At 42.1% G+C, this 21,831-nt stretch overlaps 2 protein-coding genes and 1 long non-coding RNA gene across 7 annotated transcripts in view; 2 read left to right on the top strand and 1 right to left on the bottom strand.

The window, feature by feature from the left end:
* Positions 1 to 2,470, top strand: part of LOC115164392 (protein SMG9) — a 5,410-nt gene extending 2,940 nt beyond the window's left edge. For all 3 annotated transcript variants that reach the window (XM_029716838.1, XM_029716829.1, XM_029716846.1), the window contains exons 8-14: positions 63 to 158; positions 369 to 454; positions 797 to 903; positions 984 to 1,091; positions 1,313 to 1,438; positions 1,559 to 1,703; positions 1,826 to 2,470. In XM_029716838.1, the coding sequence (XP_029572698.1) occupies positions 63 to 158; positions 369 to 454; positions 797 to 903; positions 984 to 1,091; positions 1,313 to 1,438; positions 1,559 to 1,703; positions 1,826 to 1,904 (747 nt within the window). In that variant the 3' untranslated portion in view covers positions 1,905 to 2,470. The remainder of the gene's footprint in view (positions 1 to 62; positions 159 to 368; positions 455 to 796; positions 904 to 983; positions 1,092 to 1,312; positions 1,439 to 1,558; positions 1,704 to 1,825) is intronic.
* Positions 2,276 to 18,788, bottom strand: LOC115164635 (uncharacterized). The gene is made up of 2 exons (XR_003869961.1): positions 18,709 to 18,788; positions 2,276 to 3,431 (listed from the first exon to the last, which is right to left on the bottom strand). It is a non-coding gene; the product is annotated as an uncharacterized LOC115164635 (long non-coding RNA).
* LOC115164532 (urokinase plasminogen activator surface receptor) lies at positions 17,970 to 21,831 on the top strand. 3 transcript variants are annotated; one of them, XM_029717133.1, is made up of 5 exons: positions 17,970 to 18,121; positions 18,521 to 18,631; positions 18,752 to 18,898; positions 19,282 to 19,363; positions 20,889 to 21,831. In XM_029717133.1, exons 1-5 carry the CDS (start codon positions 18,007 to 18,009, stop codon positions 21,016 to 21,018), a joined length of 585 nt encoding a protein of 194 aa, XP_029572993.1. In that variant the 5' UTR covers positions 17,970 to 18,006; the 3' UTR covers positions 21,019 to 21,831. The 3 variants fall into 3 exon arrangements, with proteins under 3 accessions (XP_029572993.1, XP_029573001.1, XP_029572985.1); XM_029717141.1 differs by having other exon boundaries at positions 17,971 to 18,121; positions 19,285 to 19,363; XM_029717125.1 differs by having other exon boundaries at positions 18,024 to 18,121; positions 19,253 to 19,363.

The following is a 21,831-nucleotide window of genomic DNA, read 5'->3' as shown; positions in this document are numbered from 1 at the left end:
TCCTCTTTCTCCAACGTTATTTTCTATGTCAATGTGTTCCTCTTCCCTGTGTGTTCCTCCAGCCCATTCTCAGCCCCTCCATTTTGGATCACCTCATCAACAACGACCGCAAGCTGCCTCCAGAGTACAACCTCCCTCACACCTATGTGGAGATGCAGGTCAGTGAGGGGCCAGCAGGGGGCACTGGGCAACAGAGGCTCTAAAGGAGAGCTACTTCCTGTCTAATCTGATCCAGTCTTATGATTGAGTCTAAAAACATGTCTGTTTGCATAACGTGTTTCCATAATGTATGTTGAAGTGGGTTTGTAAGTTTTACTGTTTTCTCAAGGTATTAACTCAGTCTTTCACCTCTGCTCTTTTTGAATCAGTCTCTTCAGATCACTGCCTTCCTGTTCACAGTGTGCCACGTGGTCATTGTGATTCAAGACTGGTTCACTGACATCAACCTCTACAGGTAACCACTCTATCCGTCTGGGGGGGGAAAAAAGAGTCCATTAGCACTGATTCACTAATGCTAATCATGGGTTTCCAAATCAGGGCAGATGGGATCATTATTGGAGGGTGGTGTTCCGTGTCTGAGTGTATTTTGGCTGTGGCATTACCTTTTCCACTCATCACCATGGAAATATTTTTGGGGAAATGTTTTACAACCTCGCGTCCATTCCACTGTCACACCATTGGGAATGCTCTGATATCATATTCATGTTGTTGTTGTAGTGGTTGTTGTGCTGTGTGAATATTCTGACCAGGTTGTATGAAGTGTCTCTGTGGTGATGATGATATTGTCTCTGACCAGGTTCCTCCAGACAGCAGAGATGTTGAAGCCCTCCACCCCATCAGCCAGCCACGACAGCACTGGTTCCTCTGGCAACGAAGAGGGATCAGAGTACTACCCTCACATAGGTAACAGACACGCACGCACACACACTCTAGTTTGGGCTCAGTGTACTGAACGCTCAATAATGTATTGTTCTGTTGTCTAGTGTTCCTGCAGAACAAATCTAGTCGTGATGAGTTCTGTCCCAGAAACCTGAAGAAGATGCATATGGCAGTGGACAAGCTGATGGCCCACTCCCATCTGAAATACAAAGGTTAGACTGGAGAGGATATACCAACAGGCTTATCACAACATTCACATATTTAAACACTATACTATTGTGTTGTTTCTATATTAGGATTCCTGCACGTGCATCTTTTTGTAGGGTGAGAAGTGCAAAGCAGTGACAAATGTCATTAAAAAGCCCCATAAAGTATGCAGACATGGGCTTAGTTAGCATGTATTTACTGATCATGTTTTGGTTTCTATATGCAGGCACATTGTCCATGCTGGACTGTAATATTTTCCCTGGCCTGGACCGCGACTACCTGGAAACAGAGGTTAACATGTTCCTGCTGCCCCTCATGGAGAATGAGGGGGAGGATGCGCTAACCAAAGCAGGTCAGAGCAAATACCATGTCTTAGTTTTCACACACGTCTGTCTATCTTTGTGGATGTTCTCCTCTCTCATTCCTTTGTTATACTGATTCCCCATGTCTGTGTCTTGGTGTTTTGTTCTAGGGTCTGGGTCTGCCCCTCTCTTCTCCCTCCTCCCGGGCTACAGAGGACACCCTACCTTCTCCTCTCAGGTCTCCAAGCTCCGCAGCCAAATCCTGGCCATGTCCCGCTGTCAGCTGTCACACACCATCCTAACAGAGAAGAACTGGTAAGGGAAGCACAGAGGGACAAGTGTTGGCGTGTCTGTCACTCACTGTATACATTTTGTGATTAGCTGGAAATGAGGCAAAACTGTACTCGAAAATATGTTTGACTGTTATGTTGTGACAGGTTTCACTATGCAGCTCGTATCTGGGACGGGGTGAAGAAGTCCTCAGCCCTGTCTGAATACAGCCGTCTACAGGCCTAGCAACAATGTCAACCTGTTATGAATATACTGGAGGAAATGGATGTCCCTTTCCTACATGAGGACCAGAAGAGACAGAGGGAGGTGGGTCTGGAGATGGACAGTGCCAGTACTATTGGGCTCACAGGTTCAGTCAGTGGTGATATGAGGTGCTTGATGTTGAGGAGAGGTCCATCTCATCTCATGGATCTACAGATAGTTCAACTTGGTGTCTTTGTAACAGAGGGAGAAAAAGGGACAGCTGATAAGATTCAGGTATCAATGTGACAGTAAATAACCCTGCTAAGTGTTAGAAGAATCAGATGGTACAGAAATGACTGACTTTGAAAGATACATTCTGACTAACATGATGCAAATGGTGAGAGTAATATTTAGTTGAAGCATACAGCGGTGCTTCATTTTTATTTCATAATGTGTGATTCTCTAAAGTATTTGTTACCTGTTCACCTGAAATGTTCTGATTTGTTTATTATGTAAAGATGGAGCTGAGATTCAGGACGAGACACTTCTGCAACTTGACAAGAATTTATAAAAATATGTAATCATTAACATTAAACCGATATACTCTGTTATTTCTCCCTTCTTCTGATGTAATAACATAAGAATATTGTAAGAACATTCTGAAAGAGTATAAAATCCTTTGTATACCACCTCCTTTACATTTCAGGCAAGTAATATTAATTATTAACTAGGATTCTTTTCAAATCCAGAAGCAAAAAAAGATTTTGGGATTATGCAATCATCTGACTGTCATGGTGGTGATAGAATCCTTTTTAAAAAGAATAGATTTCATGCTGTAGGTTATAGAGATTAAATTGGTATGGATATGCAAAAGTAAGCATAGTATTTCATACATATATTTTTGGGCAATATATATTTTCCTTATATAATAAAAAGGCACTTATGAAAAAACATCCCTCGATCTTGATAAACACAATAAAAACAGTCTCTTTGACATTATCTCACTCATCGGCCTTCAGAGCCTTCTTCAGTAAATGTTGCGCATCTTCAGACAGATCTTCAGCATGTAGTAGGTGGTGCCATATGAAATACCTCCTGCAGCCATGGAGCCCAAGACTGGAATGGTACTCAAGAAGTACTGAACCACCATCGATGTTGACCCAAGTGCCTTGGTCAGAATTTTGATGCGTCTTGTCTGATCTCCTTGTTCAGAGGGGACTTGACTGCTTTCAGCTCCTCCACTGGCACATTTGTTCATCAGCAAGGTTCTGCAGAGACTCATTATCTAGACCAAAAGCCTGATAGTACATTCTGATCTCCCTTACCAAGATGGTTATATCTACACTAAAGGAGAGACCTGAAATTGATACTGTATTGCTGCCACACAGATACAATAGCTGATCTCCATGTGTTGGCTTGGAGAGCCTCTTTCTTCCTCTGGTTGATTTTCATGTTGGGAATGGAAGTTCCTTCTCCATCGTCTCCCCCAGCTTGGGGAAATCATAGAGAGGTACTGTAACTGGAGATGAGGAAGACCCGAGGAGACTCCACACCATGATACTCGAAGTCCTAAGAAGAGCAAAGCAAATAAAATCAAGACAAGTACAACCACAACAGTAACTATGTTTTCATTGACTTGTCCAGTGATTTATTTTTTGGGGTCGACATTTAGAAAGTTGGCATAGAAAATAGATGCGACAATTGTCTGCTAGGGTGAGTTTCCATTAACTATCTTTTTGATGAAAACAGCTGGACATAATGACATCACCCCTAAAAATATATTTTTCTTTGCCTTTAGATAGCTACTTTTTAACATTAGGCTTTATTCTATACCAGCACGACACCGGTGTCTACATACACTGTAGGGAACATCTGCTCTTTCCCTGACATAGACTGACCAGGTGAATCTAGCTAGGTGAAAGCTATGATCCCTTATTGATGTCACTTGTTAAATCCACTTCAATCGGCCCTACGCACTTCTCAGTAGTTGGTATTCAGACTGACTTTATGAATAATGAGCTTTGTGGTTCCCTTGCGTGTACTGAATAAATGTAATTAAACACCTGAAAACCCTCCCACTTGCTGGCCATCAGAGTTGCTCATGGAGTTTACATTCAATAGGGTTTTGGGTACATTTATCTAAAGCTATCCATTTGAATTTGGTGTACCTTTAATTTGAATTTTCTGGAAGTCCTGAAGAAAAAAAAGTGTTGCCCGTGCTGCAGACGGCTATATTGGTCCGCTAACGTCCCAGTACACTACTTTTCAGAAAAATATTTGTTTACATTTTTCAGGGGGTGCTGCAGCACCCCTACTTCCTGTGGCTATGGACATAAGACCCTAATCATTTCAGTGCTTATTTTTAACCTTCTTAATAACAGTATTGTTAACATCTATCTCATCTATCTCAAGGCCATCAGACTGTTAAACAGCCATCACTACACAGAGAGGCTGCTGCCTAGATACAGACTTGAAATCATTGGCCACTTTAATAAATGGATCAACTAGTCACTTTAATAAACTAGAAGCACAAGCATTTCGCTACACTCGCAATAACATCTGCTAGTCATGTGTATGTGACCGATAACATTTAATTTGATTTATTGTTCAGTCAATATTTTTTACTTTCATTAATTTCTATTAAAAAACAAGATCCCTAGTCTATCTGCTTTTTTGGTAAATTTACATACACTGTAATAATGACAGGGTAGTATAAAATGTAGGTTAATGAACTTGGAATGATTATGAATGGTTAAAAAGGTGAAGTTAGCACTGCCAGGGTAATGGGCTTTGAAAAAGCTTTTCATTCTCACGCAACTACAGAGCAGCCAATTTTCCTAAGGTGTCTATTACAGGAGGAAAAAAACTGTAAAACGCCCTAAGGCATCGGAGGGGTGTTCCTCTGACTGGGATCCAGATTGTTTTCCCGGATTCAAACAATAACAAATAGGAGCAACACAGACAAAGCTCGCTATTTGTTGCGAGAAGTTGTGAAACAGGCTCATGACACAAAACATAACTGAGAGAAACAGAATCTTAAAAACATGTGGGTTATAGACCACACAATGAAAGAAAGGAAGTGTTGAGGGTTTATCAATTCAAAAAGTAGGGCCTATCACATGAGGTTTGAGGTTGACTGAAAATGTAACTAAAGGAACAGAAACTTAACAACTCATTTGCAGAGTAAATGAAAGTAAAAACTGGAGTGTGACAAACTAATATCACCAACCAAATCAAATGTAAATAATTAGTAAATATTTTACAGATTAGCTTCAGTTCAAGGGCAAAGTGTTGTATGCGTTTGTGTTACTTTGTTCCCTTTGCCATTTCTTTGTCCCCTCATCACTCATTAGGATGCTATACTGTGCATATTTGGTGTATGCTCTGCACAGGCACCCCAATGACATTGTTGCAATCATAGGAAAAACATTGTATCAGTCTGTTCAATTCTGTTCTATTGGACAAATTAAATTTACATTTTAGTCATTTAGCTGACACTCTTATACAGAGTGACTTACAGGAACAACTAGGGTTAAGTGTTTAAATTCACTTTACTTTTTGTCCAGAAAAATAACATTATTGTTATTTGATTACATGGGTGGTCAGATTTCCTGAGTCCTCATACCATCACTGGGAGAAATATCATTAGAATATTCTAAACCTCAATGATCCTTGTTGGATCAAGAACAGAAGGGAAAACTCAATTTATTGTGAAACTGCAGAAATCTTCACCCATTAGAGAAGACATGTTTGTGTCAGAACAGATACATTTGAGACAAGTTCAAGACTTTTAGCTATAAGTCTTGGGAACATGGAGACCACACTTTTAGTGTAATTTATTGAAAAGTATAAAGGGCACTTGCAAGACCAGCACTCGTTACTCAGCAGGGATTGAATCATGTGTTGTGTACCAATACAAGAAGTCAGTGTGAGCGATAGGCACACCCTGCTGCAAACAATAAATTATATAAATAGAAAAAGAAGGTCTTTAACATTCGGGAGGAGCACCTTGTACCAGGTGCAGGTCAAATTGAAGCACTTGGGAGAGGAATATACCATGTGCAGACTTTCTTATTATAAAGATAAATATACTGGCATCGCACGTTGGTACTTCTGAAACAGGGCTTGGTTTAGGCTAGCTGAAGTGGAGGGATAGGATTAAGATTGTCAGGTGCATCTTCTCATGGAATAGCTCCCAATCAGAGCATGGAACAACAAAGTCCTGATGTGCCCTAACAGGTAGTTAATAATAACAACAACAGTGGATTGGATTTATATAGCACCTTTCCACCAGGTGCTTGAAGCATTTTGGTCCTCTGTTGGTAGAGCATGGCGCTTGCAACGCCAGGATAATAGGTTTGATTAAATAAATATTTTACATTTATGTATGCATGCATGACTGTTAGTCGCTTTGAATAAAAGCGTCTGCTAAATGACATATTATATACACTGAGTGTACAAAACATTAGGAACACCTGCTCTTTCCATGAAAGCTATGGTGAAAGATATGATCCCTTATTGATGTCACTTGTTAAATACACTTCAATCAGTGTAGATGAAGTGGAGGAGACAGGTGAAAGAAGGATTTTTGGGATTGGTGGGTCCCCCGCGGGACGGTTGAGGTAACATAGGCTAATGTGATTAGCATGAGGTTGTAAGTAACAAGAACATTTCCCAGGACATAAAAAATGATTGTTAATCTAACTGCACTGTCCAATTTACAGTAGCTATTACAGTGAAAGAATACCATGCTATTCTTTGAGGTGAGTGCACAGCTATGAAGTTGAAAATGTATTAATAAACCACTTAGGCACATTTGGGCAGTCTTGATAGAACATTTTGAACAGAAATGGTTCACTGGATCAGTCTAAAACTGCACATACACTGCTGCCATTTAGTGGCCAAAATCTAAATTGGTCCTGGGCTGGAAGAATACATTATGGCCTTTCTGTTTCCTTTCAAATGGTATCAAGAATATGCATATCCTTGCGGATCCTTAATAGGTTTAAGCCTTGAGACAATTGAGACATGGATTATGTATATGTGCCATTCAAAGGGTGAATGGGCAAGACCAAAGATTTAAGTGCCCTTTGAACGGGGTATGGTATTAGGTGCAAGGTGCACAGGTTTGAGTGTGTGAAGAACTGCAATCCTGCTGGGTTTTTCACACTCAACAGTTTCCCTTGTGTATCAAGAATGGTCCACCACCCAAAGGACATCCAGCCAACTGTAACGCCCTGGCCATAGAGAGGGGTTTTTGTTCTTTATTTTGGTTAGGCCAGGGTGTTACATTGGGTGGGCGTTCTATGTTCATTTTTCTATGTTTTTGTATTTCTTTGTTTTGGGCCGTGTGTGGCTCCCAATCAGGCACAGCTGTAGTTCGTTGTTGCTGATTGGGAGTCACACATAAGTAGCCTGGTTTTCCTTTGGGTTTTTGTGGGTGATTGTTTTCTGTTTAGTGTGTAACCGGGCAGAACTGTTGCTGGTCGTTTTGTTTATTTTGTAGTGTTCATGCGTTCCATTAAATATCTTGAAAGATGAACACATCCTCCGCTGCACCTTGGTCTCATTTTAACGACGGCCTTTACACCAACTTGACAACTGTGGGACGCATTGGAGTCAACATGGGGCAGCATTCCTGTGGAACGCTGTTGACACAAACTCCATTGCCCGGCAAATTGAGGCAGTTCTGACGGAAAAAGGGGGCACAACTCAATATTAGGAAGGTGTTCTTAATGTTTTGTACAATATTACGAAGGTGATCTTAATGTTTTGTACACTCAGTGTATATTGCATTGTATGAGAGGGGGATGTGGAGCTCATCACACATCAGCTACTACAGTGGAGAGATTACTATTTTGCGTCTAACAAACCTGAGTCAGATGCAGATGTTAAAGGCCCAGTGCAGTCGAAGCATGATTTATTTTTCTGTGTTTTAAATATATTTCCACACAATGAGGTTGAAACAATTCTGTGAAAATGTTTAGTTTTTTTTGTGAAAGAGCTGTTTGAAAAGATCCCACCTGCTTTGGTGGGATTGAGTTTTGGCCTGCCTGGTGACATCACCAGGTGGTAACTTAGTTAAGAGACTAAGTTACCACTGTCCTTCCAAACTCTTATTACGCATCTCCAATCCAAAATTAAATCTAGAATCGGCTTCCTATTTCGCAACAAAGCCTCCTTCACTCATGCTGCCAAACATACCCTCGTAAAACTGACTATGCTGCCGATCCTTGACTTCGGTGATGTCATTTACAAAATAGCCTCCAACACTCTACTCAGCAAATTGGATGCAGTCTATCACAGTGCCATCCGTTTTGTCACCAAAGCCCCATGTACTTCCCACCATTGCGACCTGTATGCTCTCGTTGGCTGGTCCTCACTACATATTCATCGCCAAACCCACTGGCTCCAGGTCATCTATAAGTCTTAGCTAGGTAAAGCTCCGCCTTATCTCAGCCCACTGGTCACCATAGCAACACCCACCCATAGCACACACTCCAGCAGGTATATTTTACTGGTCATCCCCAAAGCCAACACCCCCTTTGGCCGCCTTTCCTTCCAGTTCTCTGCTGCCAATTACTGGAACGAATTGCAAAAATCACTGAAGTTGGAGACTCATATCTCCCTCACTAACTTCAAGCATTGGCTGTTAGAGGAGCTTACCGATCGCTGCAGCTGTACACAGCCGATCTGTAAATAGCCCATCCAACCAACTACTTACCCCATCCCCTACCCCATCCCCTCATCTGCACTTCTATCACTCCAGTGTAAATTGTTAAGTTGTAATTACTTTGCCACTATGGCCTATTTATTGCCTTACCTCCTTGCTTCATTTGCACACTGTATACAGATTTTCTATTGTGTTATTGACTGTACATTTGTTTATCCCATGTGTAACTCTGTTGTTGTTTTTTGTCGCACTGTGTCACGCCCTGACCTGACAGAGATGGTTTATTTCTCTATGTTGTTAGGTCAGGGTGTAGGGTGGGCATTCTATGGTTTATATTTCTATGTTTTGGCCAGGTATGGTTTCCAATCAGAGGCAACTGCCTATCATTGTCTCTGATTGGGAACCATACTTAGGCAGCCCTTTCCCTCCTTGAGTTGTGGGATCTTATTTTTGTACTGCTTTGTAAGCCTGCAAGACGTGACGGTTGTTTTTCCCCATTGTGTTCAGATTTCAAAAAAATATCAAGATGAACACATACTACGCTGCACCTTGGTCTACTCCTTTGGACGATCGTTACAGAAGATCCCACCACCAAAGGACCAAGCAGCGTGGGCAGGATGACTGGACCTGGGAGGAAATCCTGGATGGGGCAGGACCCTGGCTGTGGCCTGGGGAGTATTGCCGTCCGCAAGAGGAGATAGAGGCAGCGAAAGCGGAATGGCGATACTGGGAGGAACAGGCAATGCAACAACGGAAGCCTGAGAGGCAGCGGCCCAAAAATGTTTTGGGGGGGGGCACACGGGGAGATTGGCGAAGTCGGGTTTGAGACCTGAGCCAACTCCCCGTGCTTACCGTCGGGAGCGAGTGACCGAGCAAGTACCGTGTTATGCGGTGATGCGCACTGTGTCACCAGTGCGCACTCACAGCCCGGTGCGCTCAGTGCAAGCTCCTCACCGTTGCCGTGCTAGAGTTGGCCATCAGCCAAGAAGAAGTGTGCCAGCTCAGCGTTCCTGGTCTCCAGTGCGTCTCTTCGGCCCAGGTTATCCTGCACCAGCTCTACGCACGGTACCCCCCGTTCACCAGCACAGCCCAGCTCGTCCTGTGCCAGCGCTCCGCCCTTGCTGGGCAAAAATAACCATCCAGCTAGGACGGGGTGTGCCGGCCCTAAGCTCCAGACCTCCAGTGCGCCTCCACGGCCCAGTATACCCTGTGCCTGCTCTGCGCACCCAGTCTCCTGTGCGTCTCCCCAGTCCGGTGAGACCGGTTCCAGCTCCACGTAGGAAGCCTCCAGTGATGATCCGTGGTCCGAAGCCTCCAGTGATGATCCATGGCACAAACATCCAGTGATGATCCATGGCGCAGAACCTATAGTGACGATCCATGGCACGGAGCCTGCAGCGACGCTCCCCAGTCCGGAACCTACAGCGACGCTCCCCAGTCCGGAGCCTCCAGCGATGCTTCCCAGTCCGGAGCCTCCAGCGACGGCCCGCAGCCCAGAGTCTTCAGCGGCGGCCCGCAGGCCATAGTCTTCAGCGGCGGCCCGCAGCCCAGAGTCTTCAGCGGCGGCCCGCAGCCCAGAGTCTTCAGCGGCGACCCGCAGCCTTCAGCGGCGGCCCAGAGTCTTCAGCGGCGGCCCGCGGCCCAGAGTCTTCAGTGGTGGCCCGCGGCCCAGAGTCTTCAGTGGCGGTCGGCAGTTCAGAGCCTCTGGCGATGATCCACGGTCTGGTTCCTCCGGCGACACAGAAGCGGGGGATCAGCGGGCGGTGTGGGGGCTACGCCCCGAACCAGAGCCGCCGACAAGTATAGATGCCGACCCGGACCCTCCCCTATAGGTTCAGGTTTGCAACCGGGAGTCCGCACCTTTGGGGGGGTACTGTCACGCCCTGACCTGAGAGAGACGGTTTATTTCTCTATGTTGTTAGGTCAGGGTGTGGGGTGGGCATTCTATGGTTTATATTTCTATGTTTTGGCCAGGTATGGTTTCCAATCAGCTGTCTATCGTTGTCTCTGATTGGGAACCATACCTAGGCAGCCCTTTCCCTCCTTGAGTTGTGGGATCTTATTTTTGTACTGCTTTGTAAGCCTGCAAGACGTGACGGTCGTTTTTCCATTGTTTATAATTTTGTTTAAGTGTTCAGATTTAAAATAAGTATCAAAATGAACACATACCACGCTGCACCTTGGTCTACTCCTTTGGACGATCGTTACACACTGCTTTGCTTTATCTTGGCCAGGTCGCAGTTGTAAATGAGAACTTGTTCTCAACTGGCCTGCCTGGTTAAATAAAGGTAAAATAAAAATATTTATTTTTTAACCATTTTAATTGAAAACAATCCAGAAATTATTTGATATTGAGAGAAAACGGCTGCATTGGACCTTTAAATACTTTGAAATATCAATTTACATTGGTTTCAATGTCCCGGTTGGTCTGTTGGACATATTTCCTTGTGCAGTTGTAGACTTGCCACTGTGTTTCCTGTCTGGATGATGAACAGCTGTCAGCCTCTAGGCACAAGACAAACACCCTATAGGGGGCTTGGTGTCCATACATGGGCTTATTCATGCTCAGGGAGACAGGTATGCAGACCACGGCATCAAACAGTTACAAGAACCAGATGTAGGTTGGCATAGACGGGCAGACCACAAACTAGTGCGAGAGATACTGTAAACAGCAGGTCTGACGCATGGAGACAAAGGAAGTAGCTATGATTGGGTCAATATGAGGCAGAAATGTCGAGAACTTACTTGTTGTGAGTAACTGAATAGGAGTTATTTGGAAGTTCACAAAATAATAACACACACCTGGCCACCAGACAAAGACAAGATGTCAGCACTCAAAGTAGGCAAAAGAGAACGTATACACTGTAGAGAGAAAGGAAATTGTGGGTGCGTACACCAAATGCAGTGATTATCGGGATACCATTTTGAGAATAGAACTGGCAGTAAATTAGGAAACTAGTGCCTCATTAGGAAGCCCCTCATTTCATGTTGGTTTGCTTGCTGCTACTCTTGCATTCTCAACAGCCTTCCTGACTTCCTCCATAAGATTGACATTCAAGAATTGTTTCGGGATGTATCCAGCCCTGATCATTTCCTTCTCAAACCCATATTTGGCTTTCTGGTACAGTATCATCTAAAAATATATAATTAAACACAGATGCTCATTTTGTCACAGCTACTATGGCTGAGGTTGGAGAAACTAAACTGTGTCTGGATAGCAGGTATATACTGTATTTTATATCACGAGTCTTCTCCTTGCGGCAGAACTGAGCTATTTCGGCAACATGGGCCAGCTGCACAGTCAAAATTGGCTATATTGTAAAAATTCATGAAAACCAAAATGTGCTTTTAGTCATAATTTAAGGTTAGGGTTAAGCATTAGGGTTAGTAGTGTGGTTAGGGTTAAAGTTAGGGTGCCAGCAAGTGACCACTATGCAGAGCTGCCTCCAGAACAGGATTCATGACAAAAAACGCTAACCTGTGTTTGGATGGATCCGTAACTCCGCAGTTGCTTCACACTGGCCTGTAGACAGAGTGAAAACAGTGAAAGTATGTACTGAAAAACACATTATAAAGCATGCATCCTGTTTGCGGCCAGGCACTTCCCAGCTAGCACATTTGGTTCCTTGGAAGTTGTGGGAATGTACGTTTTTTGTTTCCAATTGGTTCTGGGAATGAAGCGATATGTTTCCTGACCGTTCAAAGTTTTTTAAATGTTCTGAGAACGGATGTAAAAATGTTGCCTTTTCTTCAACAATATTACTGCACTGTCGGAACTAGAAGCACAAGCATTTCACTACACTCGCATTAACATCTGCTAACCATGTGTATGTGACCAATAAAATTTGATTTGATTTTGGTATGGCATCCGACCACAAGGTGCTACAGAGGGTAGTGTGTACGCCCAGTACATCACTGGGGCCAAGCTTCCTGCCACCCAGGACCTATATACTAGACGGTGTCAGAGGAAGACCCAAAAAATAGTCAAAGACTTCAGTCACCCAAGTCATAGACTGTTCTCTCTGCTATCGCACGGCAAGCGGTACCGGAGCGCCACGTCTAGGCTCCTTAACAGCTTCTACCTCCAAGCCATAAGACTGCTGAACAATGAATCAAATGGTCACCCGGACTATTTACATTGACACCCCCCACCCCCCCTTTGTTTTTATGCTGCTGCTACCCGCTGTTTTTTATCTATGCATAGTCACTTTACCCCTACCGACATGTTCTTTTATTGTGTTACTTTTTAGTGAAAAAATTACTTTTGTTTATTTACTAAATATTTTCTTGACTCTATTTCTTGAACTGCATTGTTGGTTAAGGGCTTGTAAGTAAGCATTTCACGGTAAGATCTACACCTGTTGTATAAAACATGTGATTTGATTTAGTCTAAGCAGGGCCTGAAACTAAAGTAACCCCCATGGAGGTGACTTGGGCCAAGCTGGATGACTCCTGTCAGTACTCTGCTTGATTCTTTTGAAAATACTTTCATTAATCTATGAATTTCGAATGTGGTTCTTACCTGCATACATGGGTTAAGGGGGGAGAGATGACATGAGTCATCCAGCTTTGCCCATGGAAAATTTCAATTAGGGTTAAAGTGCTGCTATAGTGTTGAGGGGCCCATGGGATCTATGTTGCCTTGACGAAAAGTCCCCAGACATGATCCGTGTGGTGTGGCTCGCCAAGTAGCTATGGTCCCTCTCTGAGCAGCTCTGTATTTCTTGACAATGCAAAACACTGCTTTGCCGTTTTGCAGGCCATCCTCCTCATTGCTCATCAGGTCAACATTAACTCCTGTCCAAATGTCTCTCTGATCAGAGACTGTGCATCAAGAAGCAAATAACTAAAAAAACAGTAGAACACAGTAAACAAATCCATCAGTCTCATGCCATGCATATTCATACAATTCAAGTCTGTGTTCTGTCAAAATGTTTTTTATTGTAAATAACTTGCTTGTTGGTCTTAATTTAGTAGTAGTTAGTAGTCAAATCAAATGTTATTTGTCACATGCGCCGAATACAACAGGTTTAGACCTTACCGTGAAATGCTTACTTACAAGCCCTTAACCAACAATGCATTTTGAAGAAAAATAAGAGTTAAGAAAATATTTATTAAATAAACTAAGGTAAAAAAAAGTTAAACAATAAAAATAACAATAACGAGGCTATATATACAGTGGGCACCTGTACCGAGTCAATGTGCGGGGGTACAGGTTAGTCGAGGTAATATGTTCATGTGGTTAGGCATTAGGATTAGTAGTGTTGATTAGGGTTAAAGTTAGGGTGCCAGCAAGTGACCACTATTTTGAGCTGTCTCCAGAACAAGATTCATGACAAAAAATGCTAAACTGCATTTGGATGAATCAACAATATCGCAGTCGCTTCACACTGGCCTGTATGACAGAGTGAAAGCCTGTGCTGAGAAACCCATTCCAAAGCATGCATCATGTTTGCAGCAAGGCACTTAGTACTGCAAAAAAGCCAAAATACGAAGTGTTATATTTGGGGCAAAGCCAACACAACACTTAATTGAGTAACCCTCTAAATTTCTCCACTCATTTTCATGCATTTTTTTTTATTGAAAAATACTGCACCAAACAGTGAGTATGTTAGTGTACAACCAAATATTTTAAGATCAAGAATGGTTTACACTACTTCTATCAACATGTCTGTATACAGTTATCACAGAGACATCATGAACATTCTATTGTCGTCCAACATCAAACTTGTCTGTCATGTCCTGACCAGTAAAAGGGGTTATTTGTCATTATAGTTGGTCAGGGCGTGGCAGGGGGGGTGTTTGTTTTGTGTGTTTGGGTATTGTGGGTTTAGGTTCTAGTTTTCCTATTTCTATGTTTAATCTAGCTTTTCTATTTCTATGTGACTTTTGGCAATGACCTCCAATTAGAGGCAGCTGCTTGTTGTCTCTAATTGGAGGCCATATTTAGTTGTGTTTGTTTTCACTTGTGTTTGTGGGTGGTTGTTTCTAGTATAGTCTGTGCACCTTACTGGACTGTTTTTGTCGTTTGTTTATTTTGATTAAGTGTTTTCTTTAATAAAATTAAGAAGATGAGCACTTTACCCGCTGCGTTTTGGTCCACTCAATACAACTGTTATGACATTGTCATTGTAATAAAAGTATAATTACAAAATCGACAGGCTGCATGACATCAGCAGCCTGGGGGTCTAAAATTGAATAACTGGTGCAATTTAACGCGAATAAACCCATCTGTTTAAAAATGAATTCAGTATATGTCAATCTAGCAAACCAGGCAACTAAAAGTAACTTTATAAATAATGTATTGGTTCGTTTCTAGCTTGTTAGAAGGTGTAAACGGTACAGTGAAATGGTTACTTGCATAGTGGAGTCTTTTGTTTAGACATGTAGCTAGCCAGCTAAACAATTAACCATAATGCCAACTCATAACTTTACTACCCTTCATGAATCTATAGGTAGCTAAAGATAACCAACTAGCTAGGTTCAATGTTAGCTAGCTAGCTAACATTAAGCTATAACTAGCAATGCAAATTACTTTGCGAAATGAATAACATTAATACACAGATCATGCACATAACGTTAGCTAGTAAGCCAGCCAGCCAGCCAGCTAATGATAGCTAGCTAGCTAACAGTACTCTTTAATTTGCAATGAAAACAACTTTCTGACAAAATTAGAAATGTATAATATCTGAAAATGTAGCTAGTTAGACTCTCTTACCCGTATACATGGATGAACACTTCTCCCTCTCTGTCACAGATGCCATGGTTGCCCTTAGTTTGAAGATGTAATCCAGACAGGTGTTTTATACAACAGCCTTCTGTGTTCTCTTTCGCTTTAGATCAATCTGAGCTCGTCTCTTGGCATGTCCAGCCCATCCATTATCTCAGCCAATCATGGCTAGTGGGAAGGTCCCTGTCTTTTCCCGTGGCTAAACCAACTATGCTCGTAATTTATCTTGTATATACAGATGGCATACATGTTTGTTTTTAAGGCACATGAAATGTTCCAGAAGGCAATTCTGCCAAAAAACGCATTTTTATGAAAAAAATGTAAATGAACTTCAAATGCCTCTCCTGTGAAGTAGTGATGTGCGACATACACCTAGTTTTCTGAAACAATTTACATTAACGACAGATTTCTTGAGTTATGTTAGATTCATTCTGAGTGGGTTGAGTCACTGACGTGATATTTCTGTCTGGGTTGGCGCCCCCCCTTGGGTTTGTGCCATGGGGGAGATCTTCGTGGGCTATACTCTGCCTTGTCTCAGGATGGTAAGTTGGTGGTTGAAGGTATCCCTCTAGTGGTGTGGGGACTGTGCTTTGGCAAAGTGGGTGGGGTTATATCCTGCCTGTTTGGCCCTGTCCGGGGGTATCGTCGGACGGGCCACAGCGTCTCCTGCTCCTCCTGTCTCAACCTCCAGTATTTATGCTGCAATAGTTTATGTGTCGGGGGGCTAGGGTCAGTCTGTTATATCTGGAGTATTTCTCCTGTCTTATCCAGTGTCCTGTGTGAATTTAAGTATGCTCTCTCAACTCTATCTGTTTTTCTCTCTCTTTCTTTCTTTCTTTCTTTGTTTCTTTCTTTCTCTCTTTCTCTCTTTTTTTCTTTCTTTCTCTCTCTCGGAGGACCTGAGCCCTAGGACCATGCCTCAGGACTACCTGGCCTGATGACTCTGTGCTGTCCCCAGTCCACCTGGTCGTGTTGCTGCTCCAGTTTCAACTCTTCTTCCTGCGGCTATGGAACCCTGACCTGTTCACTGGATGTGCTACCTGTCCCAGGCCTGCTGTTTTCAACTCTCTAGAGACAGCAGGAGCGGTAGAGATACTCTGAATGATCGGCTATGAAAAGCCAACTGACATTTACTCCTGAGGTGCTGACCTGTTGCACCCTCTACAACCACTGTGATTATTATTATTTGACCCTGCTGGCCATTTATGAACATTTGAACATCTTGGCCATGTTCTGTTATAATCTCCACCCAGCACAGCCAGAAGAGGACTGGCCACCCCTCATAGACTGGTTCCTCTCTAGGTTTCTTCCTAGGTTCTGGCCTTTCTAGGGAGTTTTTCCTAGTCACCATGCTTCTACACCTGCATTGCTTGTTTTTTGGATTTAGGTTGGGTTTCTGTACAGCACTTTGTGACATCAGCTGATGTAAGAAGGGCTTTATAAGGGCATGGTCCTAGGGCTCAGGTCCTCCGCTTTCTCTGTGAGAGCTTCCCATGTCTGGAATACACTGCCATCAGACACACATAACTGCACCACATATCACACTTTCACAAAATGCATGAAGACATGGCTAAAGGTCAATCAGATTTGTGAACATAATCGCTAGCTGTGTATTGCCACTTTCCATGTTGTCTGTTGTCTGTAGCTTGTGAGGTGTGGAAACACTTTGTTGCTTTTATGGATTTTGTCTTGCTGTTCTATGTTGCTCTGTCAGTATGCTACATCTTGCTTGTCCTATGTTGCTCTGTCTGTATGCTATGTCTTGCTTGTCCTATGTTACACTGCGTGTGCTCACTGTTCAATGATTGTCAATATTGTAATTGTTTTTAATAACCTGCCCAGGGACTGCGGTTGAAAATTAGCCGGCTGGCTAAAACCAGCACTTTTACTGAAACGTTGATTAATGTGCACTGTCCCTGTAAAAAGAAATAAATAAATAAAATAAATATAAATACATTTGATTGATTGATTTTTCTTGTTTTTTCAAGTGAAGGTCTTGGAGTATGCAAGCACACTCATTTGGTTCACCTAGCCGACTTTGGCTAGCCGCCAGACGATCTGAAGCATGCTGACGCCCTTAGGCCTGATCCAGTCTGCTTGAGACCTGACACTGGGAGAGACTTTCTCCTTTTAGCAGGACTATAACACAAAACACAAGTCCAAAACCACTTTCTTATTGAAAGAAAACTGTTTCTTACCCAGACAAGACAGTGGAAACTCCTGAGTCACCTATAGCGCCATTGTGACTATAATTTTACTTGTTTTATTTCCTGTTATTAAATCAGTGTTTTCTCGTTGCCAATGACAAAAGACAGATTTAACAACAATAAAGACAACAGCATAAATAAAAATAAATAAAATAATATTCACAATGGGGCTGTCATATTTTTGACTGCAATGATCTGCAAACAACTTGATTGACTGAGAAATTGTGAAAGATGTGTGCAAAGTTGGTAGAGGCCTATCCAAAAATAAAATAATATTTTTTTACATGTATTTTTTATTTTGAAATTGTGAAGGTTTTTACAGAGCACTGAGCAGTGAAAAAAAGTAAAAAGGGAATGCATTTTAATTCCAGGCTGTAAAAACACAGAAAACTAAATGTAAAAATTCTAATTGCCACATTCTATAAATGGTATGCTTTGCAACAGAACATTGTATTCAAAGCTCAATTATTGAACACAGTGGATTTCGATAGCCATGAGTGTGGATGCTTCTCGACAAACATACCACACCTCTAAATGATAACAGATAAATGCTGTAACTCGACACACACTAAATCATTTCACCTCCTTCAGCTCCAAGTCAAAATGTACCTTATTGTACCCATCCTCGTGAGCTTGCTACTCCCCAAAGGTAAGAAGTCAATTTAGGCTATAGCCTACGGTTAAATTGCATTTGATGATCATGTATTTTAAATGTCTATATATATATATATATATATATATATATATATATATATATATATATATAGCTGTAGCCCATATCTTTTTGTATTACTTATTACTGCTTTGAAGATGAAGTTCGGTAATTATTATACGTTTTTGCAATTTCAGTTTAGCCTATAGCCAACAGTTTAGAACTATAATGAAGATGCAATACATCTATCTAACTTCAACAGCATTGATCAATTTACCGAATGACAAATGCATTTCAGCCAAAGAACAAAGTGTCCACATTTTGGTCTATTATATCCCTGATAATTTATGAACGGAATTTCAAGTAATGGGATGCTGTAACTTTTCACCTTCTCAGCATATTCACTCAAGTGCTTTGAGTGCACACCAGGAGAATCAGGAGCATGCACGGACAAGGAGACTGACTGTCCAACCCAATGTGGAAACACGCGAATTACATCCTATATGGGTAAATTAAAGGAAGGTTCATTTAGCTCACAAGTTTTAGCCTAACGCCAAAACAAACATTTAGTTTTTTTAAATTACCTGTATTGTTTTGCTTGTCTCGACCTCTTCTTTCTATTTCCAGGTGGTACAAAATTATCCGATGTGAACATGAAGTCTTGCTCGGTGCCTGCACAGTGTCTCACTGCATCGGTGAACTTCGGAATGATGCGCACTATGATCGCCAGCACATGCTGCAATACAGACCTCTGTAACTCCCAAAGCATCCCTGGTAACTATCTCAATGAGAATGTATTGTCTGGTAGCGTCAATAAATGCTACTATTAAAACATTCGATTTGATAGCATGTTGAAAGGTGAAATTAAAAGTTGACAGTTGAAATGAATTGTTGTAATTGATAGTTCTATGAGGAGTTTATGAATTAGACTCTAACTCAATTCTTAAATTGGCATGTCTACCTCAAAATGAAATACAACCAGACGATTTATTTAGCGAAATGATTTAACAGCTGCCAAGTGTTTTCAACATAGAGGAATAATTTAATTAGACTGTTATAAGGAATAGAATGAAGCTATTTTGGTTTGTGGTGAGCTGGGAGTGAAAAGTGGAATCACCTATCCTGTAGAATCTACTAAAACCACCCCTAATGGCCAGAAGTGCTTCACCTGTACCGGAACGGACTGCACGAGCGCTCTGAGCTGTGTGGGAGACGAGGACCGCTGTATCTCAACAAGAGGTAGTGTTTCAGATTAATGGCGCGCCGTTATCCGCACATTCTTTACATTCCTAAAGCCTCTTCCTTTAGTCTTTGACTGATCTCATAGACTAGACATAACATAGTAAACGTAAATCCGGGACACCCATAATTTGGGTAATATGTTAAATTAGGTATAATTACATCAGATAGAATGTTACCTAAGGCAAACACGTAAGGAGGGTGGTTGGTCGGAGTGGATGGGTGGGCATATAATGCGAACATCTAGCAACCCAAAGGGTGCATGTTTGTATCTCATCACTGACAACTTTAGCATTTTAGCTACTTAGCAACTACTTAGCATGTTAACTAACCCTTCCCCTAATCCTTTTATATAACCTTTGCCCTAACTCCTAACCTTAACCCTAAACCCTAACCCCTAGTGCTAGATAAGATTAGCCAACTAGCCACATAGGTAATGATAGCAACAACAAATTGGAATTTGTAACATATCATATGTTAAGTAAATTCGTAACATATTGCACATTTTGAAAATTCATAACATATTGTACGAATTGCAATTTGTAACATATTATAAAAAATGGATGAGGGACATCCACAAATTAATTCATACTATACGAAAGGTAACATTTCATACTAACTTGAGTTCTCAGATTTACGTACAGAATAATACGAAATGCTCTGAGACCATGTGGCAGAGTCTGCACATCTCATATGTATGATAATAGGCCTACTCTGATGAGGAGTGCTTGATATTCTGTGTGATTATATAGTCCTGGTCTCTGATAGCATGCAGTTACCCTGAGCAAGTAAAAGCTTAATGTACAGTATTTTAGTTGAATGTTTACTGCACTGCACTGAAAGTTTCCCTAATCTCAGAATAAACCTCCAACCCGTGGCCTAACTGTTGCAAAAGATTTGCGCCATGGCCTGAAGTTTTAATTACGACATGTGATCTTAGCTGTCAGTGAAACTCCTTAAAAGTGAAACTAACATGTAAGTTTAGGCATTCATTCCCAATGGTTAAGATTAGGGATAGGGTAAAACTTAGGTTTATGCATTCATTCTGATTGGTTAAGTTAAGGTTTGGGAAAGCCTTAAAACAAAAAACGAGTTCCTAGCACTGGGATTGAACACACGACCCTCTGAGCCGGATTCTGTGGCTTAAACACTTAATTCCAAGTGGTTAAGTTAAGGGTTAAGGTTTGGGAAAGGCTTAAAAAAACAACTGAGTGCCTAGCACTGGAATTGAACATACAACCCTCAGAGCCAGAGTCTGCAGCTTAAACACCCCATCCCCAACGACAACATGCTAGCAAGCCTACTAGATGGTAATAGGCACTCACTTTGCCCCTAGTGGACGGTATAGCTTCATATTTCGCAGGTCCAAATGTAATCTGGTACCTACAGAATCGGCACCTCCTGGTGTATTCCATAACAGAATGGGCTGAAAGTTTTATCCAATCTGCACTTATCAGGAGTTGACTGGCCTTTGAAGCATTAAGTCTTGAGAATATCAGTAACATTGTCTTATGTGTGCTGCTAGTGAACATGGGTGGCGAGAAGATGACAATGAAGGGATGTGCCTCCAAGAGCATCTGTGTGGGAGACATGTCAGGAGCACTGGGGCCCACCATGGGCATGGACATGAAGTGCTGCGAGGGAAACCTATGTAACAACGCCCAGAGCATCGGACTGAGCCTCCTGCTCCTGGTGACATCCATGGTCTCTGTGGCCCTGTTCCACTGAGAGACACCTTGCCTTCACCTCCTTACCTCCCCTCCTTTCCCCTCCCCTTTCCTCTTCTGGGCATTGCCTCATTCTATTTATTAGTTTCATCGTAACAGGAGCCTCCCTGTCATTGTCCACACCCCCCATCTCCCCACTCCCCAGTCTCCACTATCACACCTGTTGTGTGTATTAATAATGGATATTATTGAATAGCCCCTTTCGTTAGACGCTCCCTTGGGGCTTCACATTGTGTAGGATTAACTCAACCCCTCCACCCCCACTAGCGTAATGCTGCAGCCACCTGTGGAATGCACTACAGCCATTTCATTTTAGGGACAGCTCTCGTAATAAAAACACACCCACAACCAACACCCATCCCATAACCCCTACACACACCCACACCCATCCTCTTCTCTCTTCAAGGCCCTGTGAGTCAGTGAGGCATGGATGTTTGGCGAGGCATCTGCCAATCTAAGTAAGTGTTGTACATTGCTTCAAATCATTGGCATTGTTAGCTTTCACATTATTTTAACATTCTGTACAACATAAAAAAGGCTATTGAATCCCATTTTTAACATGGCAGAAATATACTTGAAATTAAATGTCACTGGATGTGTAAAGTGTTAATGTATTTCCAATGCCTAATTGATGAACAAGATGAATTCTGTAAATTAAAGTATATGAATTACTGAATAGATGAGCTGACTATTCTCACAACCTCCTTCCCCCTCCAATAAGGCAATGAATAAATACATTTT

Source organism: Salmo trutta, chromosome 3 (genome assembly GCF_901001165.1).
Source record: "Salmo trutta chromosome 3, fSalTru1.1, whole genome shotgun sequence".
Lineage (NCBI taxonomy): Eukaryota > Metazoa > Chordata > Actinopteri > Salmoniformes > Salmonidae > Salmo > Salmo trutta.
Note: the sequence above shows the minus strand (reverse complement) of the source record. Positions and strands in the feature narration are given on the sequence as shown.

Excerpts from the sequence above, each read along its gene's own strand:
- LOC115164532 (XM_029717125.1), top strand. The coding sequence starts at position 18,076 with ATGTACCTTATTGTACCCATCCTCGTGAGCTTGCTACTCCCCAAAG. Across the intron at positions 18,632-18,751 it reads GCGAATTACATCCTATATGG|GTGGTACAAAATTATCCGAT; the intron begins GTAAATTAAAGG and ends TTCTATTTCCAG. Across the intron at positions 19,364-20,888 it reads CCGCTGTATCTCAACAAGAG|TGAACATGGGTGGCGAGAAG; the intron begins GTAGTGTTTCAG and ends GTGTGCTGCTAG.